The following is a 25,840-nucleotide window of genomic DNA, read 5'->3' as shown; positions in this document are numbered from 1 at the left end:
ATCGCATTGTTTGCTTTCTTAACCTGATGAAATGACTTCAAATCCAATTCCATCTATTCTCTGGTGTACAAGAGCCTGTTTCATCCGTGAGCCGTTGTTGAATACGTTTGGATAAAGAAAAACTACTTCAATCAATCTACAAAGAATAGAGTGAGCCGTCAATCAGCATTTAACCACAGTCTGCATCTGCGAAACAACTGGTGGCTTCGAACACACAGGGCTCTTGATGAAAGCTTCTCCAAACACATTATAAAAATGCAGATCAATGCTGGGCCTCTTCTTCTGTGTAATCATGAAACACACAAGATTCTTTCTTCCTGTCAAGAGGAAAAAAAACAAAGTTCCTCATATAGAAACCAAAGGGACACTTTTATTTAGACACAACGCAGGTAGCTTTTAGTCACCAAAAAGACTGTCTTAAATCGTAAAAAAAAACCACAAAAAAGAAATGGGACATGTCTAAGTATTTACATTGTTGCTTTTCATTGTGAATGTTTCCATGAATTATTATTTGCTCTCAAAGTGTCTATAATAGAGCATAAAGAAAAACTCCCTGGCTGCCTATATAAGGCAAGATAACACAATTACGTTGAGACTCCATTATTTAATATGATTTAATGCGATGAATAAATAATAAAATAAGCAACTTAATTTGCATAAACATAAATTGAATTGAACACAGATTATGTAGGGACCTTCAGACTGAGATTGACAAGGGTTGTGCTGGGAGCTACATATTGTCTTAGTCAAATGAGCGCAGGTTTCGCTGTATATTGCTATTGTGCAGCTAATGTAGTCATTAATTACCCGGCTGGTAATTAAAATGGTCGTGGATTTCTTTATTCTGCCTCAAACTGGCAATAATCCGCTTTGCAATACTTCAGATCCACAAGCTTCACATATCAGGTTTGAAAGTCTAATGGTTTTGAGATGAGGTTGAAGCCTGGACATATGTCTCTGCAAGTGTTTTCAGATCATAACTATAAAGAAAATGCTTCAAGCGTTTCACAAATGTTGAATTTTATCAGTACAAACCTGGTACAAGTAACACACTGACAACGATGTCGCTCCATCATTCCCCTTTTCAGTCTAAAGTGTTGATGCAACTTGAACTGATGCCTGTGAAGAATGACTTTACAGCCCCAAACTTAAGCGGCTCGTGCACAAATTTGCAAAGCAACAGTTCAGTACAAAGGAGAATGTTTCACAGAACGGCCATTCCTCAAGCTGTGAGCTCCAATTTCCACTTTAACTACTGTGACACTGCGGATGTCTCTGAGGCGAAAAAAAACTGTTAAAGTTTGAGTAGCATATTCTGTCTTGATGGATTAGATCTAGTTCCAATACTGCAGGATAATGAGAACTGGAATGTGTCCATTAAAAGAAAATGAAGTTAATAACTTAGAACTTTGCCTGGAATATTAAAAAAGTGTCTAGTCAACGATTAAATGAGGACTTTTTTTCGTACGGTCCTTCCTCGCTTCATGATAATGTCATAGCAAGTTTGCAGCGTGACTCAGATCAATGGACCGCGGGACCCGGCTTTATCTCTCACTGACACAGAACTTGTCAGGTGAGAGACTGCGACAGGTGGTGCTATCTGGAAGCAAATATTTCATTATTTCATGCATGCCATTAATGGACAGCTGAAGCTAGCCACTTTCTACAGCTGACTTTCTACATCATTTTGTATAATCATGTATTTACATGTCTGGGAAGACCTTTTACAAAATATTGAGATGTCTGGCATGACTATTAAGATATGAATTTTTGAAAAAAAAAATGCTAAAGAACAATGGACAGTGCAATACAGATCTAACTTTGGGTCAACTGCTACTTTTTTCTTGCGGCCTGAATCCCGCGGCTTATACAAAGATGCAGCTAATATATGGATTTTCACAGGCTAAAGAGCGTCATGCTGCCAAAATACTGAGCCTTGTCACATCAAACCAACGAGATCATGGCATTTTATTGAGCTTAAAGTGCTCCAAATGCCGCCTACAGAGCCACTCTCCCGTAGGACCGGAGAGCAGAAGCAGCAGCAGAGACCAGCTGCGGTGTCACAATTTCTGACACACTTGTGACAACAGCACATTTTGAGGTCTTTAATGTCAACAAAAGATATGAGGAGTTGATGATGAAGTTCAGAACATTGTCCAGTTTGTCATGAGTCAGTCTCCATGCTGGGACCCATTTACAAAACTAGTTTAGAAGTGACCATGCATTTTTAAGCAACACTGACCTTTCTACAGCGCAGACAGCACCACTGCACCTGTGGCTTATAGACCACTGCGGCTTATGGTTGAACAAGATCTATTTTCCTTCTTAAATTCAGTGGGCGGGACTAACATTCCATTCCAGAATTTACAGTATATTCAAAAACTCTGGCCTACATGGATAGGTTAAATATATATATTTCCATGTTAACATCTACCTTCATCATGGAGGACCACTGTGTGAGTGATATGACACACACATATTCAGGCCACAGTTGAAATACAACAGCAGGCTGTCAGTGCTGCAGAAGAACAGAGAGAAGTCCCAGCTTCTCTACTCCAAACGTTTAACAGTCATCTTAACGTTAGAATCCCTGGAGGCTGCTTGGGATTTAAATTATTGGCAAATGAGACTGTTCCTAAGCTCAACTACACAAAAATACACAACATTTCTCCAAGCAACCTTCGGCTCTGAAAGCTCAACAAAAACACAACATTGCAGAGCAAACAGGGTTTCCGCCAGTACACAGACAGAAGGCTTAATTCCCATATGTTTTTGAAGCCCTAATACATGCAAATTGTAGCAAAGCAAAAGTGTACACACACACACGCACACGTTTGTGCCTCACAAAGCTGTTGCACTCTTTTGTCGTTTTACAGTAATTTCTCAATCTGCTTGAGAAGTTCATCCAGCCTTTTGACACATACCTGCGCATGGAAAAGCAGTTCTTGTTTTGATCTACAGAGCAGTGGCATCTTCCTATTAACCGCAGACACACACGACCATCAATAGCAGCCCAGCGCAAATGAATTATTCATACCAGGAAAACCTTAGCACAAACCTTCATTACAGGCAGAAACAATCGATGATTACAGAACAGTAACTGTGAGGCATTACTTACACAAGCACCAGAGATTGGAGTGTTTTATCTCGCTGATAGAAATTATGCAAACTCAAGCATATCTAATGGCTACTATACATTTCCTACTGCCAAATAGATATATATATTCAAATAAAGATTTTTGAACAGCATTTGGAAAGATGCTGTAAATTATTATTTTTATGTATATCAGAGACAAATTATTTTGTCTACTTTTTTATAAATGCAATGACTGTACACAGTGCTACAAGGGAGCGTTGCACCATCTCAACCCCATGTTTGTTATGACCAACTTAAATTGGCTTTATGTTCAGATATATATATATATATATATATATATATATATATATATATATATATATATATATATATATATATACACGTGACACAGCCACTCCTGCTTTGATCTATATTTGGTTTTGATTGAGGAAACAGAAAAATTTGTCCCTGTGTTGTTTACATTTTTTCACAGCCTTTTTGTGGTGGAGTCTTTAAGATGCTCAGTAGTAAAATTAGCTCCATCTGCTGAGTGTAACTCAATAATGAAAAGCGTTCATGAGACCCCCACCACTCCTGTTCAAAGCAAATGATGCTCAATATTAACAGTCTTAAGAAAGAAGAATATATATTACGGTCAAGTACAATTTGAAAGTCAAAATACATGATGTTTTCAGGCATAAAAATACATTTGCACAACAAGAACGAAGCTGATCAAACCATAAAGTGTACTGTGCTTTGTCCCAAAAAAACGTATTAAGAAACAAATCACTGAATGAACGAATGACTCGAACAATGCAAGCAGCTCAGCCCACCTGTTATCAGCTGCCCCTACAAACCCTGACAGTAAAAAAAACTCCTGTTAATCACATATACAGTGAAAGCAGCCAGAAGATGGTTCACACGTAGGTGTATCTGTTTCCTGAGTGGCACTATATACTGTTAAATTTAGCAGACGTGGATCCTCTGCCAAACTAAAAAGACCTGCTCCCATAGTAGCGACAGCACAGTGAGCATGTGTGTGGGCGCAGGAAGCACAGCGGGGTGGGCTCGGTCACGCTGGAGTGCTGAACAACCTCTAGAGGAGACAATAAGAGGCCATCAGGGGGAGGAGAGGGGAGAGGCCAGATTAATGAAATATGAATGTGTTTACTGGTTGGCGGCAGTCGCGGCCAACTGGATGGCATGTGGATAGTAAAAATAGCAGCACTTCCAACCTGCAGATACCTTCGCTCACGCCGTCAGTCGGCGCTCCTAATCACCATCGACCTCAGCAATGATCATCAGCAGTGGCACCAGGATGTGTATGGTCATTACCACATCCAGGTTGGTGGAACCGCCGAGTTGACTAGAAATTCAAATTAGGACCCAAAATGCGGCGAAGACTAAATTAACCATTCTACACGTGGTGTAACAATCACGACCGACGTGATGAATAACAGATGCAGATAGCCGAGGTGAGCGCTTTGATGTGAGTCCGAGCGTGTGAAGCATCTCCGCTGCTTCTAATCGAGCAGCCAGAGCGAGGCCTGTAATTGAAACTGAATTGACCTGCTCTAAAAAAAAAAAAAAAAAAACAGTTCACCTCGTCACCTGGCGGCGGCGCACATCGCCCCTACCTGCGAACAGATCACACGCATCTGGGCTCTTTTGAAGTATTTTATCTTTCCTCAGTGAAGGATGGCAATTGGGTGCGTGGCGGTGCTCCATCTGTTCATTTCAATATGAATGGGCATGTAGGTTTGCTGCTGCTGGAGCGGTGGAGATGTGAAATTGCGGATGGCATGCAGAGCCGCACCGACACGCAGGGTTAATTCGAACCTCCTTTGATGTCTGTCTGTGTGTGAAATGAGCTGGTGGTCCAAAGTTCACACAAATACATGCGACCGGCACGCACGCATGAACATGTGTCGTGGAACTCACACCATAGACCCGAGAGAGCACTTGTGTAGCCGCGTGAAAGGAACCTGGCATACAGAACCTCAGCTGCGCTTCTGAAAACTTTGCCATGTCTCACTGTGATACTAAATCTATTACACTCTGCTGGATTTACAATCACTCGCATCCACATCCACATGACAAAGGAAGATAAGCCGCCTGTAAGCAAAAACAGACTTCTGGCTTACACACGAAATACCTAAAGCAGATTCTGCTGCTATTCATTCATTCAGCTCCTTCCACCTATGCTGAGCGTGCACAGCGACGGGGGGCTATTGGAGCTGACACTGGGGTTATAAAACAAGTAGAGCAGGCTGGGTTGTCATATAGACACACAAACATTTCTCCTCCGTCTATTCAAAAGCATCAGTCAACTACAAAAGCAATGATGCTGCCGGGAACCTGCTAATGGTGGAGTCATGTTTGCAAGAACCCAGCTGGAACATTTAGACACATTCAATTCCCACAGTTAAAATTGTTTTCCAACAATTTGCCTTATGCGTTGTAGTGCGGCGTGGGTGGTGGAGATGCATTTTGCCCCCAAGCTCAATTTAGCCTCCAAGATATGCAGCAAGTCGTACCATGAAAGGCTTGTTAAAATATCAGCAGCTACAGAGTGGTCAGAAAGTACTGTCATTTCTGGACTGAAATATACTGTATGGGCAATATTTGGATTTTCACAGGCTAAAGAGCATCATGTTGCCAAAATATTGAGCCTTGTCACATCAAACTGATGAAATCACAGGGATTTTATTGACATCAAAGCGCTCCAAATGCGCTGTTTTTGCCGGCGTGTCCGCATCTCCGCCCACAGAGCCGATCTCCAGGAGGACCAGAGACGAGAAGCAGCAGCGGAGACTGACTGTGTTGTCGGAACTTCAGACACGCAGGCGAAAACAGGGCATTTTGAGTGCTTTAATGTCAATAAAAGACGTGAGGAGTTCATGAGTCAAGTTCAGAACATTGCCCAGTATGTTTCATGAGTCAGTGAGAAACCAGTTTAGAAGTGATTCTCATTCATTTTTTAAGTCGGGTATGCCACTCTTTATCTTGTGTTTTTTCTTACAGGCAATGGGCCGCCCTTTGCCCACCTCTGGGTCACAGTTTTGAACTGCACCATCGCTAGCAAGCTTTTTCTGCTTGGTCACCAGAAGAGACTTACTTCATCCAGCCACACAACGAATAACTTTTGGTGTTATCAGCAGAAGTTCACCACAGTTGGGAGGAATTGTTTAGCTTATCCAACTGCATTCAGATTCATTGAGATGCATATTACATTTTACATAATTTAAGCTTCTTTTAAGGTCATTCTGCAATGTGTGCTGACTGTGTATTGGCTATACTCCTTCCCACAATACAGCTGCACTTTTTATTTTCATGCTTTGAAACATGTTCAAGGGTTTCAGTTGCAGTCGTCTATAAAGACATTCCTTTTTGAACAAAGTTCAAAACTGGATTATTCAGTGTTTTAAGTCAACATTGAGAATGGAATTTTTAATCCTTTTGGGTATCTTTCAAGTGTTGGTTAATAAGGAAGCATTATTAATGTAAGGCAACGACAGGAGCAGTCTTCACTCCACTGCAAAGCCTGTAACTTATAAGTTACGCAGCAGTCAAGTCACCTCTTATAAAAATCAAGTGAAAGACTAAGGAGAGATGGTAATGAACTAAGCAACTGGATGTTCTTTGGGAGTCATTAAATTGGTTTGATCATCTTCATTCAAAATATAATGGTTTTGTTATAATGATATCATGGCATTTTTACAGTATGAAAGCTGTTATCGATAAAAAAAAACATCAAACACGACCAGAATACAATGTAAATGCTTAACATCTGTATGTTTCTGCGTCACACAGTGAAAAAAAAGAGTCCATCCAAGACTGAAATACATTATACGGCGGAATTTAATGAATTCAGCTCCAGAAAAGGGCATAAGGACAGAACACTCTGTTCCTTTGTTTTTTTGCATTTGACAGATCAGGGAACTTATGGTGGCTTGAATGCGACTTATTTTTTTTAGGTTAACATTTGCATTTAAGGTCGCAGTGGCGCATTGTGACAAATGTAAGAGAAAATACATTCTGACAATGTTAAGAAATTGCACGGCACACCGACTCAATGAAACACAAGAGCAGAAAAGATGTGAAATATATGCTGACCCTGTTGCTGTTGAAATGAATGGTGTTCATTTTATCAGAATCATATAAATATATATGTTAAAATGTTGCCATATCGACAGATCTAAAGAGTTGATGTTTTAGTATCCCTTCTGAAGTTCTGTCCATCAGGCTCCATTTCCAGTAAATTTAAAGTCATTTTGAATGATTTTTCGTTCATGATACAACAGAAGCAGATAATCTCTGCAAAGAAGCAACACACTCTTGTATTTTTTTAACAACAGAGGAGTAATATTGTAACCTAGTTACCTAAAGCAGGTTTGTCCATTTGCAAAGATTTTTCTATAATTAAGTAGCCTTATTTAAATTTTCCGCTACATGTAAATGACACTGCTTAAATGAGTGCCGCCACTCTTTCAGAAAAATTATCTCTTTTTAAAGATGAAATCTTAAGCATTCAAATGAATTCACATGAAAACATCGAAGCAAGTGGATAGCACTATCATTATATTTTCTTCCACCCCAACAAGTACAACAACAATTAGATGTCAATGAAGGCAACCCAGTAAAGGAAAATCTTCCTTTAAGTAGCCCATTTTCAGTTGTGCATTTTAGCTACATTACAGTTGCATAGTTTAAATGGATAAGATTAGATTAGATGCCCTTTATTTGTCTCACAGCTGGGAAATTCCATGAGTCACAGCAGCAACAGCAGCAATAATAATAAGAATTTCATCTTCATACACTAACCTCATCATCTTGTTCTATCACTTATTCCCTAGCACAGTTGTTCTGCATTTCTAAATGGTTGTGCATGATAGCATCACTGTCATGTGCAGAGCACAGTTCTGAGTCAACATATAATCACCACCCGCAGAGGAAGCCATTACCTTTCGGGCAGCGACACTGAGAACTACACCTTTTGGTGAATTTCTCCGTCAGCTAATGTAGTCCCCATGAGAACATAAGGCTTTTAGGGGTAAAACTGAAATGACATCAAACAGCAGCGCTTCAAGAGAAGAGCTGGCGGCAGATAGGCGCGGGTCCAGCCTGCTTCTAAAGGAGGAGAGATTGCATACGGGGAAGCGCCTCCCTCAGATTAAACACAGAGCGAATAATGCAGGAGAACAAAGTCGACTGTCTCTGCCAGCTAATGCAAGGAGAAACGTGTAGGTAGGCACTGCGTAACCCGATTCACACGGAAGCTGAAGCTTCACTACGGAGCTCATCGTTCGATAGTAACTTCAATGTTCAAGCTTTCAATTCAAGTCATCGAGCTCTGTGAATGATGAATGAACGTTTTCTAGCCAAACAAACGGTGCAGTGAACGGAGAGAGCACTTCAATTCAGGCATCAGGTCGCTTGCAACTCCCTGTATAAGGTGGCTCTCCCTAACTAGCTTCACAGCCCCAAATACATCATGAAATAGGAGAAAGAAAGTATTAATACACACAAACATACACACGCCATGCACATCGAGTGAGAAGAAGCGGAATTGAAATGAGCTGCTGTGTTTGCAAAATACAGCATTTTCCATTGAGAGGGCATCAGCCTTTCCAGACCTTTAATCCTATTGAGGCACAAAACGCCAGATTGTTTATATTTAAACAAGCACAAACCCCAGAGGCCATATTGTATCTACATAATGTCACTATATGACTGAATGCACCAGTTGCTGAACAAATATTCCTTCTAAACGAAAAGTCCACTTCTGCATAAGGAAAACTCAAATGAGCTTCAATTTTGAAGTTGTTCAGCCTCGTCTCTCTTCAGTTTGAAATACATTTTACAAGACCTATACCTAACTGCAGCAAATTCTTCTATGAAATGATCTAGATCTGATGTGGCTGACCGAGGGAAAGGGGTTGAAAGCTACACACCATGTTATTTATGGAGGCCGTGAAAGGTTCTTAATTCATATACTCAGCTTAGAATGAATCAATGTTTAGTGCACCAGAACTCAATCACCACCACTGCATGTCAATGTCAAGAGTAAAGCATTCAAGATTTGCCATGAGCACGCATTACAAATGTTATAACACGTGCAGAAATTTCTCAAAGCTGACTTCCTCAGACTCATGCAGGTAGAAGGGGCCCACAGAGATGTTTTATGCTAGGACTGACTTCCAAAAATCAAAAAGCAGATAGACGTCACATCCTGTTAGGCTCATATTTCTGTATTAAAGCCAGCACATTCTCACTCCCATGACATAATGACGTTGGCAAGTGAACCTTCAGTTTATATGTTGTGGGCCTTTAGTGTTAGGCTTTCAATCGGATGGGGTGTCGCGTAAAAGAAAGAGGGAGGTTAGGGTTGGCGGGGTGGCGCTCCATCATTCTACGTAAAAAAAAACACAGTCAATCGCTATGTCAAGCCACTCAAACGTGCATTTCCAAGTGCTCCCCACCCACATGTTCAACCCCACCCAGAAGTATATGAAACCCACATTGGTAAAGTTTTAAAAAAGGTTTTTGGCAGGGTGTCCTCAGCCAAGAGTGAATTCACCACCTCAGGATTTCTGTATATGGCATTCAACCCATAGAGCTCGCCAAGTAATTGACTGTTGCAATGCACAATAAACACTTAAAAAATAACTCTCTCTCTCTGCATTTCAGACACAGTAACTTCCTCACACCCGCCCATCCACGCAAGATGGAACTGAACATTGGACACCTTTCACGGCCCTCTTAAACAGTCTACCTTAAAGAGTCGTGTCCTCCCGCACTGACGGTGCCAACATTGTGTGTCACACTTCACGACATGTTGACAGAAAACTTGTTGAAGGAGACATCCCAGCATAGGACAGCTCTTGGGCAGCTAAAGCACTGGGGAAAACCCTGGACGTGATTGAGTTTGACACCACTACCTGAAGGAGAATGTCAACATATTTCCCATCATCAGGGGTTCTCACACTTTTCATTGTGTTACCCCCAACATAATAGAGCCACAGACTAGTGACGCCCAGAATATAAGGCACGTGCCATTGTATTTTTTTTTTTGTTTTTTTTTCTGACATCTACCATAACCCACAACCAGCGGCTTGACCAGACCCCCACATTGGGAGCCTGTGAATTAGAAGGCAAATATACATCATAACTGTTCAGAAGCCACTGGTGTTTTGTTTTGTGCGTTATCGCAAATCCACTCAGAATAATCCAAGCTAGCATCATCCCTCAGATATCAACATGCAGGCCTGCCTTCAGCAGATATTTCTCTTTCCATATTTATACTAGACACCAGAGTCTAGCTATCATGTTGTAAAACTCCAGCCTATTGACCTTCCCAAGTGTCAGCAAACTAATAAAGAAAAATAAATACAGATAGTAGTGCCCTTCTCTTGTGTGCTCTGCCCGAGGTCTGAAGTAATGACACTGACCAGCACTCACACTGCTGCACTGACTTAGCATGTCTGCCCAATTTAATTGCTTTGTTTCATTTCATAAGGATGAGTACACAGAAAAAGCTGGAGCTGGCAGACGACCAGTCCATTATTTGGGCTGCAAACAAAACAAAAAGTAGCAAGCTTTCATGACCCTGATGTGACTCAATGCATCTAGAAGTGGATTTTAATGTGCCTGGGATGAAAAACAACTTGGGCATTCTTAAAATAATTCATGGGTTGCTATGTTTTTTTTCCTCTTTTTGGTCCCATTAAGAGTGGCTATAGGGCAGCTGACCATGTGGCATATTGCATGTTTGCAGTTGAGTGAAAAAGTGGGGCATTGTAGGGAGACGTGGCATTAAAAAAACAACTTTGCAATAAGTAAAGCTGAAAATGAAAGGCTTCTTGGACGCCTGGCTCACACAAAGAGTTGTTGACTTAAGTTATTTACCATGAAGTTTTAAGTACTCCAGAGACATTTTTGCTGACATGCAAATTTATGAATTACCAACTGAAGCGTTATAGGATGAGTTAATAGACAGTGAGACTTCAACCACATCTCACTGAACTACATAGCTTAACTACTATTTTTTTTTGTTGAGACAATAAATAATAATATTTACATGAATCTCTGATATATACTGTATGTACAACATGATCGGTTTATTTACAAATTTAAATGGCAATTAAACAAGAATGTTTTACAATTTTTTTTTACAGAAATTCAAAATGTTCAAAATAACAAAAAATAAATAAACAAATAAAGAGGTTGTCCCTCACAGTACCAAGCAGTTTTTCTGTGTTTCTATGTACCATTACAAGGAATACTTTATGAGCACATTACTCATTGTTTAGCAGAATAAAGACCAATGAGCGAATCACAGAGGTACATCTCAGTACAAAAAAAACGGTACTTCTCTTATTGAATTTCATTCTAGTTAGTAGAATATCCCCCACTTAGCATTCCGCAAAGTTATCATGTCATGAAATGATGAGTCTTCAGTGTTAACTATGATGAGTAGTAGTCGCAGAGAACAGGAAAGCAATGGGACTGACAGATAACAAAGAGCTGCAGTACAGACAAAAACACGAGCTAGGCCTCTCTCAAAAATGCCCTTTTAAGGTAAACATCTGAGGCAAGAGGAGGAACAAGAGACTCTTCCTTTGGCTGCCAAAAGAACAAGAATCAAACTAATAGGGAAAAAGAACAATCTATGTTGATCACTTGGTGAACTCAAAGAACCCAAAGGAGGGAGACTGCTCAGAAGAGCTAGAGGAACGTTTACGGAACCAGGTTTTTCCAATGTTACAGTATTACAGGGCATTTCTTAGAGATTATTTGGAATTGCAACAGTCAGCGATGGTGAGTAAAGCCACCTAAGGAACTTTAGTGAGACTTGGGGAGGCAGCCTGCCGTGGCCAAAAGCAACTTCTTATAACCATGAAGCAGTGGGAAGGTTTGGAAAAACCTTGGGAATTGTGTTCAGCTTGCATACTCCTTGCTCTGGAAAAAAATACCTGATCGAATTGAACCCTAAGCTTCAGCCATGTAGGATAAACACAGACATACGCACACACATGCAGGCAAGAGGGTCTGTGTTGAACTGAGATAAACCTGCAGCCAGCATGTGGTCAACACAGAACAGCACACGGAATGGAGGCCAGAAGTGATGAAAGAGACCAAGAATATTCCAAAATACATTTGCCAACTTAAGTCGTGCCATTTATTGACAATTTATAAGTATTTATAAGTATATTTTTAATTTAATAAGACTAAGCTGAGAGCAAAACCACATTCAGACATCACATTCAAAGAATTAAGAGAATAAATACCATTTCATAAGCAATATAATCTGGGTTCTAAAAATTTTACTTGGTGAGAGAATAAAATGCAGCATATTGTTTACCTCCATATTACAGCTATTAAAGGAGTGTGATCTAAAAAGTCAGCCGTTTCGGAGAATCCCACAATTACCACTTGAAGCTGCTCCCTCTCAATGCGGATGTATCGACCTGCTGCTGCATCAGTCTCAGGTTTCCATTAATCAAGAGACGCATCAAGGAGGGCTTGGACGTGGGGGGGCGGCTGTAAAGTGCGAGCCCGAACTGACGGGGGGTTCAGGAGAGCAGCTTGCCAAATTATGCACGCTGATTAGATTTCTCTTGTTAACCCAGATTTGAAAAAGAAAATCCACACATGTTGAATTGCAGTTGAAGATGCTGGGGAAATTTAATTTGAGGAGATTGCGCCAACTGTAAGTGACCATGTGGCGTACAATCTCATTGCTCTTTCTCAACAAGTTCAACTTGTTTTTTTCACAACATTTACATCAAATTTCGACTGATCAATAAATGGCTTTGCAGTAGGGATGCACCAAAATGAAAATTATTGGAAACCGAAAACTGAAAATGAAGTAACAGGGATGAAAACCAAAACTACAGTACCACTGTATTTATGCCTATGATTGTCTGCTTAACTCACAAAATCTGTGCATTGCATACACATCTGTAACAGACGCATCAGAGGAGCTGAGGTGTAAGAATGCCCATTGTTGCTCAACATTATAAACGGATACGGACGGAGCCTTCTGTCCTTGCACTGCGTTCATTTCCACAAAGCTTACCGATACGGACTAAACGGAGCAGTACCGCCGGAAACCATGGGGCAGTATTTTGATACGTAGCTCTAATGGGACACGAAGAAGACACAACAATAGCGGAAATTCTCAGTCCTCCAGTGGCGATATATTTTACAGCCTCATCGACCACCACCTCCTACAATGCTGCCTCCATTTTCCTCAATACTTCTTCCACAGTTGTTGTCATAAACTTTTGACTCCGTGCTGCCACCCCACAGTGCATTATATTTTCCACTGTGTGATGCTGCTGATGTTTAAATAAAAGTCCCTGCTGTACATCACTGGAAGCAGCTACAGTAAATAGCTGAAAATGTGTCGGACCCTTTCCCCGAACAGTGTGTGTGTGCTGAGTACCTGCCACACACCATAAGCAGTTCTGTCACATTTTTCATTTATATGTAATTATCTAATCTCACAATAAGCTGTACATAGAGAGATAACACTTTCATTATAATTTAATCCGTCTATCTCCGACTGCATCAAATTAAAGGAGCGACAGAAAGTAGGCGTCGTCGCAAGTGGATATATGACATCTACTCAGATACGAAACAGAAAATAGATCCATTGGCAGCTGTCCAAACCCCCCTCATTGAAATCTGCATTCAGAGAAGCCTTTAAACTTCCTCACCTTATAACTCACCGATTGTGGCGCATCCTTCACGCATCTTAAGGAGTTTGACACTAAATATAACACAGGAAAGACATGCATCCGTCGAAATTGTCGAGCCATTCTTCGGCTTTTCTCGCAATTGAAAACCCTCCACCCACTCGCTCAAATCCACCCACTCATCTAGTCTTTCAGAGCTCAATTGTAAACTTCAGCTCTTCATGCTCATTACCCAGCTCCCATCATCTTTTCTTTTCGTCCACCAGAAGGAAAATATCGTCGAGGCCCAAACAATCACTTGACAGTTTAATGTGCAACATTCCTGACAGCGTGGCGCTTAATACAACATTTAACAGTGAAGGAGTTTTTTTCACCTAAAAGATCATCTGGATTTTTCAATGATATATTTGCTTTTTTCTGGTAAAATGAAATATCAGTTTAACAGAACGGTGTCCAATATGCAGACACATATAAGAACGGCTTATGTGTGCACCGTGAAATTGTGTTGATCAACAACCCCATTGGATCTGGGTGTTCTTCAGGGTTGAATTTTAGGCTCCTTTTTATTCTTGTACATGTCGAACACACCACAACTCTGCTGAAGAAACTGTAGTGTACTGACTTGAATCAGGGTTTCCGCTACATGTTAATGTACTGTCAAGGCTTAAATGAGATGTGCCATGCCTTCAGACAAATTATCTGTTTTTAAAAATTAAATCTCAGCGATCAAACATATTTACACGAAAGGGAAAGATTAAAACAAACATAACACATGAGACATGGAGGTGGACTTATACGTGGTGGTGTTCTCAGAAAAATACGGCTCCATAGTGACTGAAGTCGTGCATTCCAGCCGGACATATGAAGAAAAAGGACAGTGCAGAATAGAGAGAAATCTACTAGAAAAACTAGTGTTTTTATCATCACCAGTTCAGCAAAACTTTTCCCCTCTGCTTCAATGTTTTTCTATCGCTTCTTTTTTGGCCACGTTCAGTTAGTTTTTTAAACTCCTGGCAGAAACCCTGTTAATGATTTGATTTGATGATATCTTGTAAAGAAAAAACATTTTGATATTAAGAACATACTCAATTCATTAAATTGGGACCATTAATATCGACTGACCTGACTGACTTTAGACCAACAACTTTCAACAATTACAAATTTTCTTCCTTGCCTATAGTATAGTTTTTGTTTTTCATTGAATTGTTGCTTTTTTTTTTTATTCTTCTGTTGTGGGTATTTTTATTAATTCATTTCGCGAGAGTAGAACAAAACCGGAACGCTCAGAAGAAAATCAACAGAAGGTTGAGCGGACCAAGTAACATATCTCTTTGGTTCAAAGACATCAACTGACCATGAAGAAAAAGTTTGTCTCGTGTTCTGCCTCTCAAGAAAAAAAACGAAAAATAATTTGCACTTGTTTTACATTCTTTTGTACACAAGAGTAAACTGTGCATGAAAGAGATGGGTGCGCAGAGGGAGGCAATCTTGTTACCAGCCAGCATTGCCCTGGGAAGATTTCTATCAGACATACGTATGGAGAAAGGCATCCATTTAGAAAATGGCTTTCCAAGGCATGCTGGGCCATTTAGCACACCCTGTGACGACTCCTGTTTGGGGCCGTGATAAATGTCCTCGCACACGCTCTGCGTGCACACACTGTCCGGCACACACAGACAGAACCCCTCCCCGACACACACGCACACACACACACACACAGCCATCTGGGCCCTGACACAAGACATCACTGGCACTAACGTCGCTTTTTCAAGTGACTCAATTCAAAGGAACATCCCTGACTTGTTTGGTTCAATCCTCAGACACTTGTGGTGCAAATTAAAGGCTAAATCCACACAACTCAAAGCCCACTGAGCACTTAATGTCACATCATCATCCAAGCATTAGGCCTTATTAAGCTCAGGATCACACCAGCCCGTCTGGAAAAAGGAGTCACGGCAACGTATTCATGAATTTCCTACAAAATCTGGCGGCTGTTGTAGTGTTTGTTCAATAATCGTACATGTCATTCAATTATGAAAGAATATATGTACTCAAGCTGCTCAGTTTACTTTGGGAACTCTTGAAGAACACAATGTTAAATACGAAAACAAAATCTGAATGAATATTTAATTTATATTTCATTAAGCACGTTTTTTTGTAACTTTATCATAGTAATATGTGCACATTATTGCCATCATAATATTCTACATTTTGATCATTTTATTGAGAGATTCATTTGGTGTTTCTACTTACATAACCACCACAAAAACTATCTCATGACTATCTTCATAATTTGTAGTCATTTTCCCATTTACCAAATTTCCCATTAATCTTTGCTGAATGATGCATCACTTGTTTTTATAATGGTTGTTCGTTATTTGGATCATATTTCTTTAATCAAGAAAAGTTGCAAAATGTATTAATCACTTTATTTTAAATATTTTCAGGCATCTGAGTGTCATTGTGCAGTTACATTAAAGCACCTTGTTATGATACAATAAGTAGATGTTTGGATGTGATGGATGCCCTACATTAACTTCAGTGGTTTTGTGCACACATAAAATTAATAATCACAGTTTTTTTCCTACTGTATCAGAGGAACACCAGTCTTTTCCAGGATATTCAGTACATTTTTGACCGACACACAATACAAATGTGTTGACAGAATTCTGAAATCTATCACAGAACTCTTCCATAAATTGGAATTACGAAAGGTTTCGTAAAAAAACTTTCTCATGTTAACTGTGAAGACAAGACAAACATAAAAAAATAATGATATTTAGAAATACAAACTGGGAAACTTGTAATTAATATTGGATACTGCGTAAATACATTCAATTCAAATACCTCAAATTACCCACAGAATTTTGTAAATCGTCTTTGAAATCCAACAGTGGATTTGTGGAAAACCAAATAGGAATCTCATTTTTCCAAGCACGCTACATGCTAACACCATTTCATAGTTAAGGTTCACAACTTCTGTGACAGCTAAATACACATTTACAGTAACATCGAGCGCCAGCTTTTTGGATTCAAACACTCCAAAGAGTGTTTTCTCTTGTTTCTCAAATATAAACGTGCATAAAGCAGCAAATAGCACCTTTGCCGTGTCACTGATCTTCAGAAACACCTGTTGACAAATATCATCCATGCTAACTACTGCTTTTGTTGACATGACAGACACCACAGGCCGCAGACTCACGGCATGAAAGCCAAACAGAAACAATGAAGCGTTCATCTCGGGGTGGGTTTCAAAGCCTGAAAGCGAGGCCCAGCGTGTGCACACCGTGAAACAGTGTCAGATGCTCTCTGATTGGCCATCTGCTCCTCCAGCAGACAGACAGGTGACACACACACAGCAGTGAATTCTGTGTTCAATAAAAGACAAAGGAGGCTAGACTTCTTATGTTACGACTCCATAACAACACCGCTTTTCTTGTAGTGGTAAAAATGTATAACATGTTCACTCTATTCCTGAATATGATTTTTTTCATCCTTTATGATTGTTAACCCCAAACATAAAATGAGCAAAATATGTTAAATGTTGTGGGTTTAAAAAAATATATCATGGGCCTTTTCCTCAACCATAATAGGGTTAAACAACTAGAGGACTGTATTTTGACACAGTACATCAGCAGTCAAACCAAAAGCGTGAAGAGAAAGACACTAGCCTTGAAGTTATTCAATGCCAACTGAGAGTCATGGTCCTCAGACTTGGACCGTCATCACATCCATGATCAACACAATTTAAAGTTAGTTGAGCATTTTTTTCAAATTCAGTTTTAAGATTACATTTTCACACTAGTGAATCACAATAGTCACGTCATTTCAATTGTCTTGGTCTCTTTTTTATTGCGCGTGTTGCCTCCACTTTCCCCCCCAAAATCGTCTGCTTTTGTTGTGAGTCCGGGGTTAAAAAAGAAACATTTCCGTGGATAGCTTCAACACAAATTTCTCTTCCGTCACTAGCTAACATAAATAATTCACAGCTTGACCACTTCCGTCTTCATCAGAATAAATTAAAGTCTTTATATGGGGCCCATCACTGCGTCACAATGGATCCCTTCGCAGCTCACGTGGAACAACTTTACATGACAAACTCGTCTGAATAATTTAAGAGAACACGGTGACTTCAACTTACCAATCTCATTTGCTGAGTCCCAGTGACGTGCTGCAGAACCTTTTCCAGCTCCTTCTCAATGCGTCCAGCCCAGTGAATCATTCTGCCGGGAAAAAGAATATAGAATTAATTTACAGTGCCTCCTAGAGTCATCTTTTTTTTTTTTGACACACAATACATCCTCCTGCATTCTGGAAACCACTCAAGAAGCATCTCAGTCCATCTCTCTCTGTAATGAACGCTCCTGTTTTGGCTGGGATCTGCAATAAAACTGCTCAGGTCTGACAGAAGTGCACTCGAAGCAGGAGCTGATCTCCGCCAGACAGAGCCAACTTTGGAATTAGGAGATCAAACGGCTGAAGCTCATCACTGCATATCTCAAAGCAAGCAACAAATGATTTAATGGATTAAGAGTTTCTATTTTAAACACGGCAGCAGCAGCAAACTGAAATAATCCAAACGGACGTCCAAAGCGTAGCTTTAAGTCTGAGATGCACGGCATTTAAATCTTATATCGAAAACAGACTTTGTGAAAGACGACAGCATCAATAGATGCATGGACACCAGGACAACTAACAGTTCTCAAAAAAAGTCTAATAGAACTTAAAACTTTTTTTCCACAATTAAAACTCTTGATCTTCAAAGATTATAAATAACCTGAACTTGGGTTTGGATCTTGAACCGTGTCCTCCTGTTGTCATAAAACTGCACGTCTTCTATTGAATCAATATTCTCTGTAAAGGGCAGGTATCAAGTGGTGAAGAGAGTGCGGACAGAGTGGACATGACTGATCACTGACTGAACGGTTGCAGCAAGAGGGAAGGGAAATTAGATTAAAAAAATGAGGAACAATGCAAGAAAGGTTGGAGAAAAACTTGGGTAAGTGAAACGCACCCCTGGAAGGAAGACTGAGGGAACATAAGGGAAATGGAAGTACCAATGACGTTCACGAGCATCGTGAGTTGAAGACAATAGGTGCTATGATCCGCACGGATTAAAGGGATGGAGACTAACTTGCCGTGTTGCATTGTCTTCAAATTAAAATCCCACGATCCTTTGCAGCTTTCAGAGTCTTTTTGGATCTATGACATTCAGCACTTGGTGCATTGAACAATGAAGTCCACTTTCAAAGATTTATCTGTTATAGCCACAGAGTTGTTAAGTAGCAGGTTAGGCCTGGGCAATATTTTTTTTTTCGATTAATTCTATTGTTACAAATTCTATTTACTCCGCTTGCTCATGTTTAACAAAAATGCATGTTGTAAGCAAATTGTATTTTTATTTATATTTTAAATACATGTATGTATATTTTAATTTCAAACCTCTGAAATGCACTATTCTCACTAAAATGTTTTTGAAAGAACAGTCACCATTTTCAATGAGTAGCAAAATAAATTCAACACGTGAATATTTAAAGTATTTAAATGATAAGTCAAGAAGGTTACCATATGTGGACGGCAGCATCCGTCTAATAGCAAAATCAAACCAGATCATTCAATTTTGGTGCAGATCGGAATTACCATCAAGTTCTAGGACTCTCTAAAGGCTGGAATGGTGAGCTACAGTGGAGTAATAAATTATATAGATTAAATAAATGTAGGGCAACAGGACTAGGTGCAAACAAAACTCAAGTCTAGTGTATAGGTGTAAGAATAATGTGTAATGTGTGGGGGGGGGGGACTATAGCCACAGGAAAAGCTGGCAAGAAACACAGTTTTTAGTGGAGTCACAGAGTGATGTCATGCTACAGGATGACGTCATGCTATGTGTTCATAAGCCTTTGTTTCGTGTGTTATCCAAGAAGACATGAAAGGAACGATCCACCATTAAAAGGGGGTTGTTTAGTCACAGGTGCACCACTTCACCCACTGTTTATGGCATCACTCACTCCAATAGCCAAGAAAATCGAGTGCACTGTCACGCGGTGATTAAAACAAATAGTCCTCTGAGCTCCCCATTAGCAACATCAGCACGAGCATGAACCCTCCCGCGCTTAATATCTGACATCACAGTCATCTGGAAATGTCACATTATTTCATAGAAATAAGTGAAGTGAGGCCCTGTTTCTTCATTTTGTCTCCCCCGGCCAGGGAGGGTCTCATCGGGAGAGCAAGAGCAGCGCACACACGACGAGTGCACTCTCGCTGTGTTTTAAAGGACTTGGATCGGGAGGAGGGACGAGGCTTCAAAAAGACTCACTGCCGGAGCGTCGACGGTGACAATGAAAAGGTCACCTCCACATGATGAGTTTATGGTCAGAGAGGAGCTAATCACATGATGCTAATAGAGATGGACAGACCTCAGCTCCAAGGCCAAGACGTGTTATGTAATATTAATACGCCGCTAATCATTCGCAGGACAACACACGTTGAGTACGTAAATATCTTTAGAAACATATGCATGTGTGCTGTCACATACATTCACGCGTCAGTGAATGTCAAGTCAGTGATCCTCACTATTGTTTTCACACTGCTTCCGCAAAGTCAAGGGTGAGGTCAGCCACCTTTATGACGCAACGCCAGGTCACTGGCACAGATAAGCGTTGACTTTCTTCACGTTGTATTTACAGTCTGCTACTGTTTGCTGCTTCCTCACACTTCACTCCTTGATTTTTGTCCCCTTTTGAAATAAAAATCCATCAGTCAATTAAAAACAGTTTATTTACGTGCAGCGTTGCCAGGTTGGACGGTTATCCCTCTTTTGAAAAAAATAAATAAATAATTGAGGCGAAAGAAATTTATGTCACTAGATTTAGTCTTAGTATTTTTTGTACAAGCACATCATTAGAATATAATAGATAGATAGATAGATAGATAGATAGATACTTTATTGATCTCTGAAGAGAAATTCCCATTTCCAGCAGCATGACAGGTGGAAACATAAGAGCAAGTAAAAAAAAAAAAAAAAACAATGCTACAATGAGATAGGAAATTAAAATAAAAATAAATAACAACAGTTCAGCATGTGAATGTGTGTGTGTCACGAACTAAAGTCGTGCAACACTGTTATAAAGTTAAAAGTTAAAGTTCAATGATTCGCATGTGGCTCTTCAGCTATGTAAGTCTATCAGCAGTCTATGTCAAGGGCCGGGCACAATTAACAATTATTGAATTTATGAAACAAGACACAGTACAGTACAATTTGATCTGAAGATTTAATGCTCACTACTTCCACTGTTGCAGTGGATTATGAGAGTTTCTTTGACATTTATTGTGCTGGGAGCCATTACAATTCTTATAAAGACACGTTACATGATTGACATGTTATGTGCCTTTTTTGTTACAGATATGAAGTGGACGGACGCTAGAAATGGCCCTGAGTTTGGTAGTGTTGCCTTCAAAGGTGCATAGAGACAAAAAATTAAGAAATAAAATCAAATGCATGGCCAATACAGGTCAGAAAGATACAAGACAGTACTACTGTGACACCATCTCTGCCTAATTTGTGTCTCATCACATCAATATTCTAGTCTGTACAAGTCGACCTCTTAATGTCACTTGCAAGGCTAGAATTGGATAGTTGTCCCACTGTTCAAACAAACACAAAATGAAAACTGAAATGAAAACAAAACACTTGGAAAGGCACTCAGTAGCATGCTCCACTCTTCGCTAGCTGTGCTAGCCCTGTTAGCATCACGTAAGTTAGCATCATCCTGTATGCGACATGAGTCGCCATACTGTATTTAAGTAAGGAGGAAGTCGTGTTGGAAGTCATAATGATGCGATTTATCATCAGCAACATTCTTTTGTGAGCTCCTGGATTCCAACACTGAAGTGGCAGGGACGAGGATCAGCATGTTGGAGGCTATTATCTCATCTAACTTAATAAACAGCTGCAGGTATTGTCAAATTCCATGTCTTATTTTCAACTGCGTGCCTGAGCTAACCACTAACCGTGATACAAATATGAGGTCAAGAGTCGAACTGTGCTCAATAGGTTTTACTGAGCCTTGGCTAGCATCTCCTGTACGGATACAGCAGCATTCTCCGCTGACTCCAGCTAGCACTTCTGCTCGCAGGGAAAAGGTTATATGCAAAAACAGCAGTTCGTCGTCATCTTCCGGTGGTTCTCCTGACAACATTGGTCTGGTCCAAAACCAACTTTTGAGTGGTATTTCAAACAATGTTTACGATTCCATAATGAATGTGTACATTATAAAAAGTCTTTCACTACAACACAAATAAAATCCCTGTTATATAACAGACTATTTGCAAATACAGATCCAAGTAATGGAACTTGGATTGTAATAATGCAATATTTTCTGGAGCATTGAAGGGGAACTACAAATAAATCATTCCATAAAGGCTCAATTTTATGTCACAATATTCATGTAATTCATGAAAGAAAAAAACAATTTTCTGTTATTCAGGCAAAACTATGAGCGACAGATTACTTCAAATTGTAGTTTGGAAACTTTGCCCCTGAGCCCTGGGCTTTTTGCACATTTTCAGTCCACTTATTCTGCAAAACATTATGAAAATAGAGCAAGAACCACGCTGAAACGAGCACAGAACGACCCGGGCCACAGTCAGCATCACTTAGTTCGGCCGTGCTGCTGTTTCAGTCATAGCACTTTCCAAATCTTTGAGGCAAAATAGGTTAGACTATTTCCATGTGAGGAAAATAACTAAAATTGTAGGAGAAAATTGAGTTATTTTACCTTCCTGGTGAAAGAAAACGTGGCATCTGTTGATTTAGATTTTATAGTCCATGCGAGTTTTGCGACAGAATGTGTGAACAGCTCGTCCACACCAACACAGATGTATAGATATATACCAACCACATGACCAGATGGCCAGATAATACATATCAGCGTCAGCAGAATAGATACAGCAAGCATTCTGCAACAAACACCATCACATCGTGGTAAATTACAGCCTAAAAAAAAGGCACTGACGCTGTTGGACTCCATGTCATTCGTCAAACAATATGTCCAGAAGTACATCATCAAGAGACCGTAAAATATTATGAAGCAAAGCTAGTTTCAACCATCGATTACACCAGTGAAAGCAATTCAAGTTTGAGCAAAATCTCTGTGGACTCTATTGAGCAGAAACAATCAAATAAATGGAGCAGCTAATTGAAGTTAAAAGTCGATCTGCAGTTGCATGAAAGACAAGTCACCTTGGCCAGCAAGAGGAGCGGGAGAGCTGATCAGTCAGATGCATCGGGCAGGAGGAGGCTTTCAGATTGTTTTCATGTCTGTGATCCTGAGCGACTTGTCTTCATCAAACCACATCATTACATTATGATCATGGAGTCGGAGACATGATTCAGCGCCTGCAGGGAGCGGTTAGGTCGCGCCAGTTCAGGGAAGGTTTTTTTATTGAATTAACAGCCTAATTTCAAACATCAATATATTTAAGAGAATGATACAATATTGTCTCCGTTTTCTGAAGTATATAGTGATTTAATGTTGAATTACTAATCTCAATTAAATGTAATAAACTAATAATATTGATGGCTAGCATTTTAGAACTTTTTATTAAATGCTTTATTTATAGTTTATTCTCAAGTGACTGAATGAGTGTGCATCTCTCCATAAACACGCAGGCAAGGAGTGAGAGCAGCTGAAGTCTGACATGGATTTGAGGATCGGACAGGTGTGTGCGTGTTGTTCGGAGGGAAGCACGGCGTGAATGAGAGAAACTACTCGCCTCATAATTCGAGTGAAATACAAGTTCATGCATTGTATATGTACCATTGCGGTCTGATGGATTCAAAACCAAGGCTATAATTCCGTTGGACTTTTCTACATTTATAATTGAAGTGAAAAGTCTTTCACTATATGCTTTTTTAGTGGCAAACTTCTTGGTTTTGATTACGTTCTAGAAATATAGGGCATGAAGGAATGACATGCTTGACTCTTGCTTCCTATTTTTGTGGATTTTGTCCTTAAATCCGGTGACATAATCACTAGGTTTATTGCTTTCACCCGCTCTTGTTGTTGGCACCTGCGCATGTGACCCGTTTCCATGCTACGACTGTAAACTAAACATGGTTTTGGGGCTGAATGTCATCGGCAGCAACAACAATAACGTTAAAAAAAACAGCTGTTAAATGTGGAGGATCCAGCGGGGAGAAGCTAAACCTCCACCCGCGGGAGAGCCGAGGGAAGCGCCGCCGCTTCGCCGGGGCCACCTGTCCTACTTCCGCGTCGCTCTCCCCGCTTCACCCCCAGAAAACAGAGACGGGTACTTACGTGTACTGCTGCGGGAAGTGGTGGGTCCCAGCTGCCGGCGTGGACACGCCAATAACAAGTACAGTGGTGAGCGACAAGAGGCACAGAAGACCGCACGAGTGAGCGCAGTTCGCCATTTTCCATGAAATATTCAAGAAACTGGGATAAATAAGAGACGGGCCGGAAGGAGAGCGGAGCTAAGAATAAACGCAGCTCCCGGAGAAAGTGTGCGGTGGGAGGCTGACGGTCGCCGAGGACACTTGAGTGAAAGCTCAATCACACAGCGAGGAAAGGCTGCTGATGGAGCCCGTGGAGGTGAAGAGCAGGAAGATGCTGTGCCGCCGCCGCCGCTGCTGCTGATGATGATGAAGATGATGATGATGAGACTGTCCGCCTATTTGCGCACTCGCTGTCCTCCCTCCCTCTCCGCCACCACATTTCCTCCTTTTCTCCACTCGCTCCAACGTGACGACTAAAAATAACAAAGCCGCACGTTGAAACACTGACAACATCCAGCTGAGCGTTTCAAAGTAAAAGACCAAGTGGGATAATTGGCCCTACATAAATAACGCCTTTATTTTCGTTTGGGAAACTGCCATATTCTGCGCAGGCTATTCATAAACAACCAATATTCATTTGTTTGCAACGAAAAAAAAATCGCAATTTAGGGTTTATTCTATTATTAACACTGTATTCTGAAGGCTAGTTTGTATCACTTCCGTTATGTCAGCGGCTCACGACGCACTTGAGAGGGAAAGGACCTTTCTATTTTCAAACAGCTCTATCTGCGAGAAAGCGCGAGCCTCTTCCGCTGCCTCCTCAAACACACACACACTGACAGTCGTGGATTTCTTCTTTCAATAAAGTCAAACGGAATTGACCAATTTGTGTTGCACAACACTGATAATGGTCTCTTAAAGAAGAGGAATCTTGGTGGCCCTGTTTTACAGTGACTAGAAGCTGTTGAGGGTATAATAATAAAAGCCGGACCGGGATGAGTTTTAAACATCCTGTGTGAAATTGTAAAATCAATTTGGACAGGACGCCAATGTTGCAAAGTTAAAACTGAGGTGAAGTGACGCCGACCAAACCAATAATTTAATGTAACCCAAATAACCCAAACTATACTGGAAAATAAGTGTTGGATTTTTCTGTTTTTTTTAATTGATCAAAGCTCATCCACATGATTTTATTGCCATTTTTCCTCACGCAGTAATATAAACCCTTCAACCTGTGCCAGAATCATAAAAGGCTTTGAGCCATGTGTGTGTGTTTACGTGTGTGCATCATTGTGTACACACCTGTCTTATAACCTTTTTTTCTGCCCCACTGTTTGTTCTCTGAGCCTCCTATTTCACCTGCAGGCCACAGTACATGTGACACATTTGCACCTAAACAAAACCCATTTCTCAGCCACGCATGCCCTCGCGATGAGGATGTATAGTGCTTTATAGAAAATGTGACAGGTTATGTATTAGATGCTGGCAGCAGTGGCCTTTGCCGAACAAAAGACTGGATGCTGCTCTGCAGTCGTCTCCCACAGGTACAAAGTGGTCTAGCTGCCTTATATCACCGGCTTCATTTGTTAGTCGTGAGGAAAGATGCTCGGCCTGGTTGTCCTTGAGTCCAGTACATGAAGGTCTTGCGATAAGAAAAGCCACACGGCAGTTGGGACTCCTGCCCAGTATTTGTGTGGCATCACGGCGTGGGTGGGTCGAAGCTAGAAGGCAGTGACCACAGCAGGACAGGGAAGATTCCCC

At 40.6% G+C, this 25,840-nt stretch overlaps 1 protein-coding gene across 6 annotated transcripts in view; it reads right to left on the bottom strand.

Annotated features, from left to right (window-relative positions):
- cacna2d2a (calcium channel, voltage-dependent, alpha 2/delta subunit 2a) overlaps positions 1-24,539 on the bottom strand; it is a 159,622-nt gene extending 135,083 nt beyond the window's left edge. For all 6 annotated transcript variants that reach the window (XM_053868542.1, XM_053868543.1, XM_053868545.1 and 3 more), the window contains exons 1-2: positions 24,102-24,539; positions 17,921-18,002 (exon numbers count right to left, since the gene is read on the bottom strand). In XM_053868542.1, coding sequence (XP_053724517.1) covers positions 17,921-18,002; positions 24,102-24,217 — 198 coding nt within the window. In that variant the 5' untranslated portion in view covers positions 24,218-24,539. The remainder of the gene's footprint in view (positions 1-17,920; positions 18,003-24,101) is intronic.
- Positions 24,540-25,840: the final 1,301 nt, after the last annotated feature.

The sequence above is a fragment of the Synchiropus splendidus genome, chromosome 6, assembly GCF_027744825.2.
Source record: "Synchiropus splendidus isolate RoL2022-P1 chromosome 6, RoL_Sspl_1.0, whole genome shotgun sequence".
NCBI classification, from domain to species: Eukaryota; Metazoa; Chordata; class Actinopteri; order Syngnathiformes; family Callionymidae; genus Synchiropus; species Synchiropus splendidus.
Note: the sequence above shows the minus strand (reverse complement) of the source record. Positions and strands in the feature narration are given on the sequence as shown.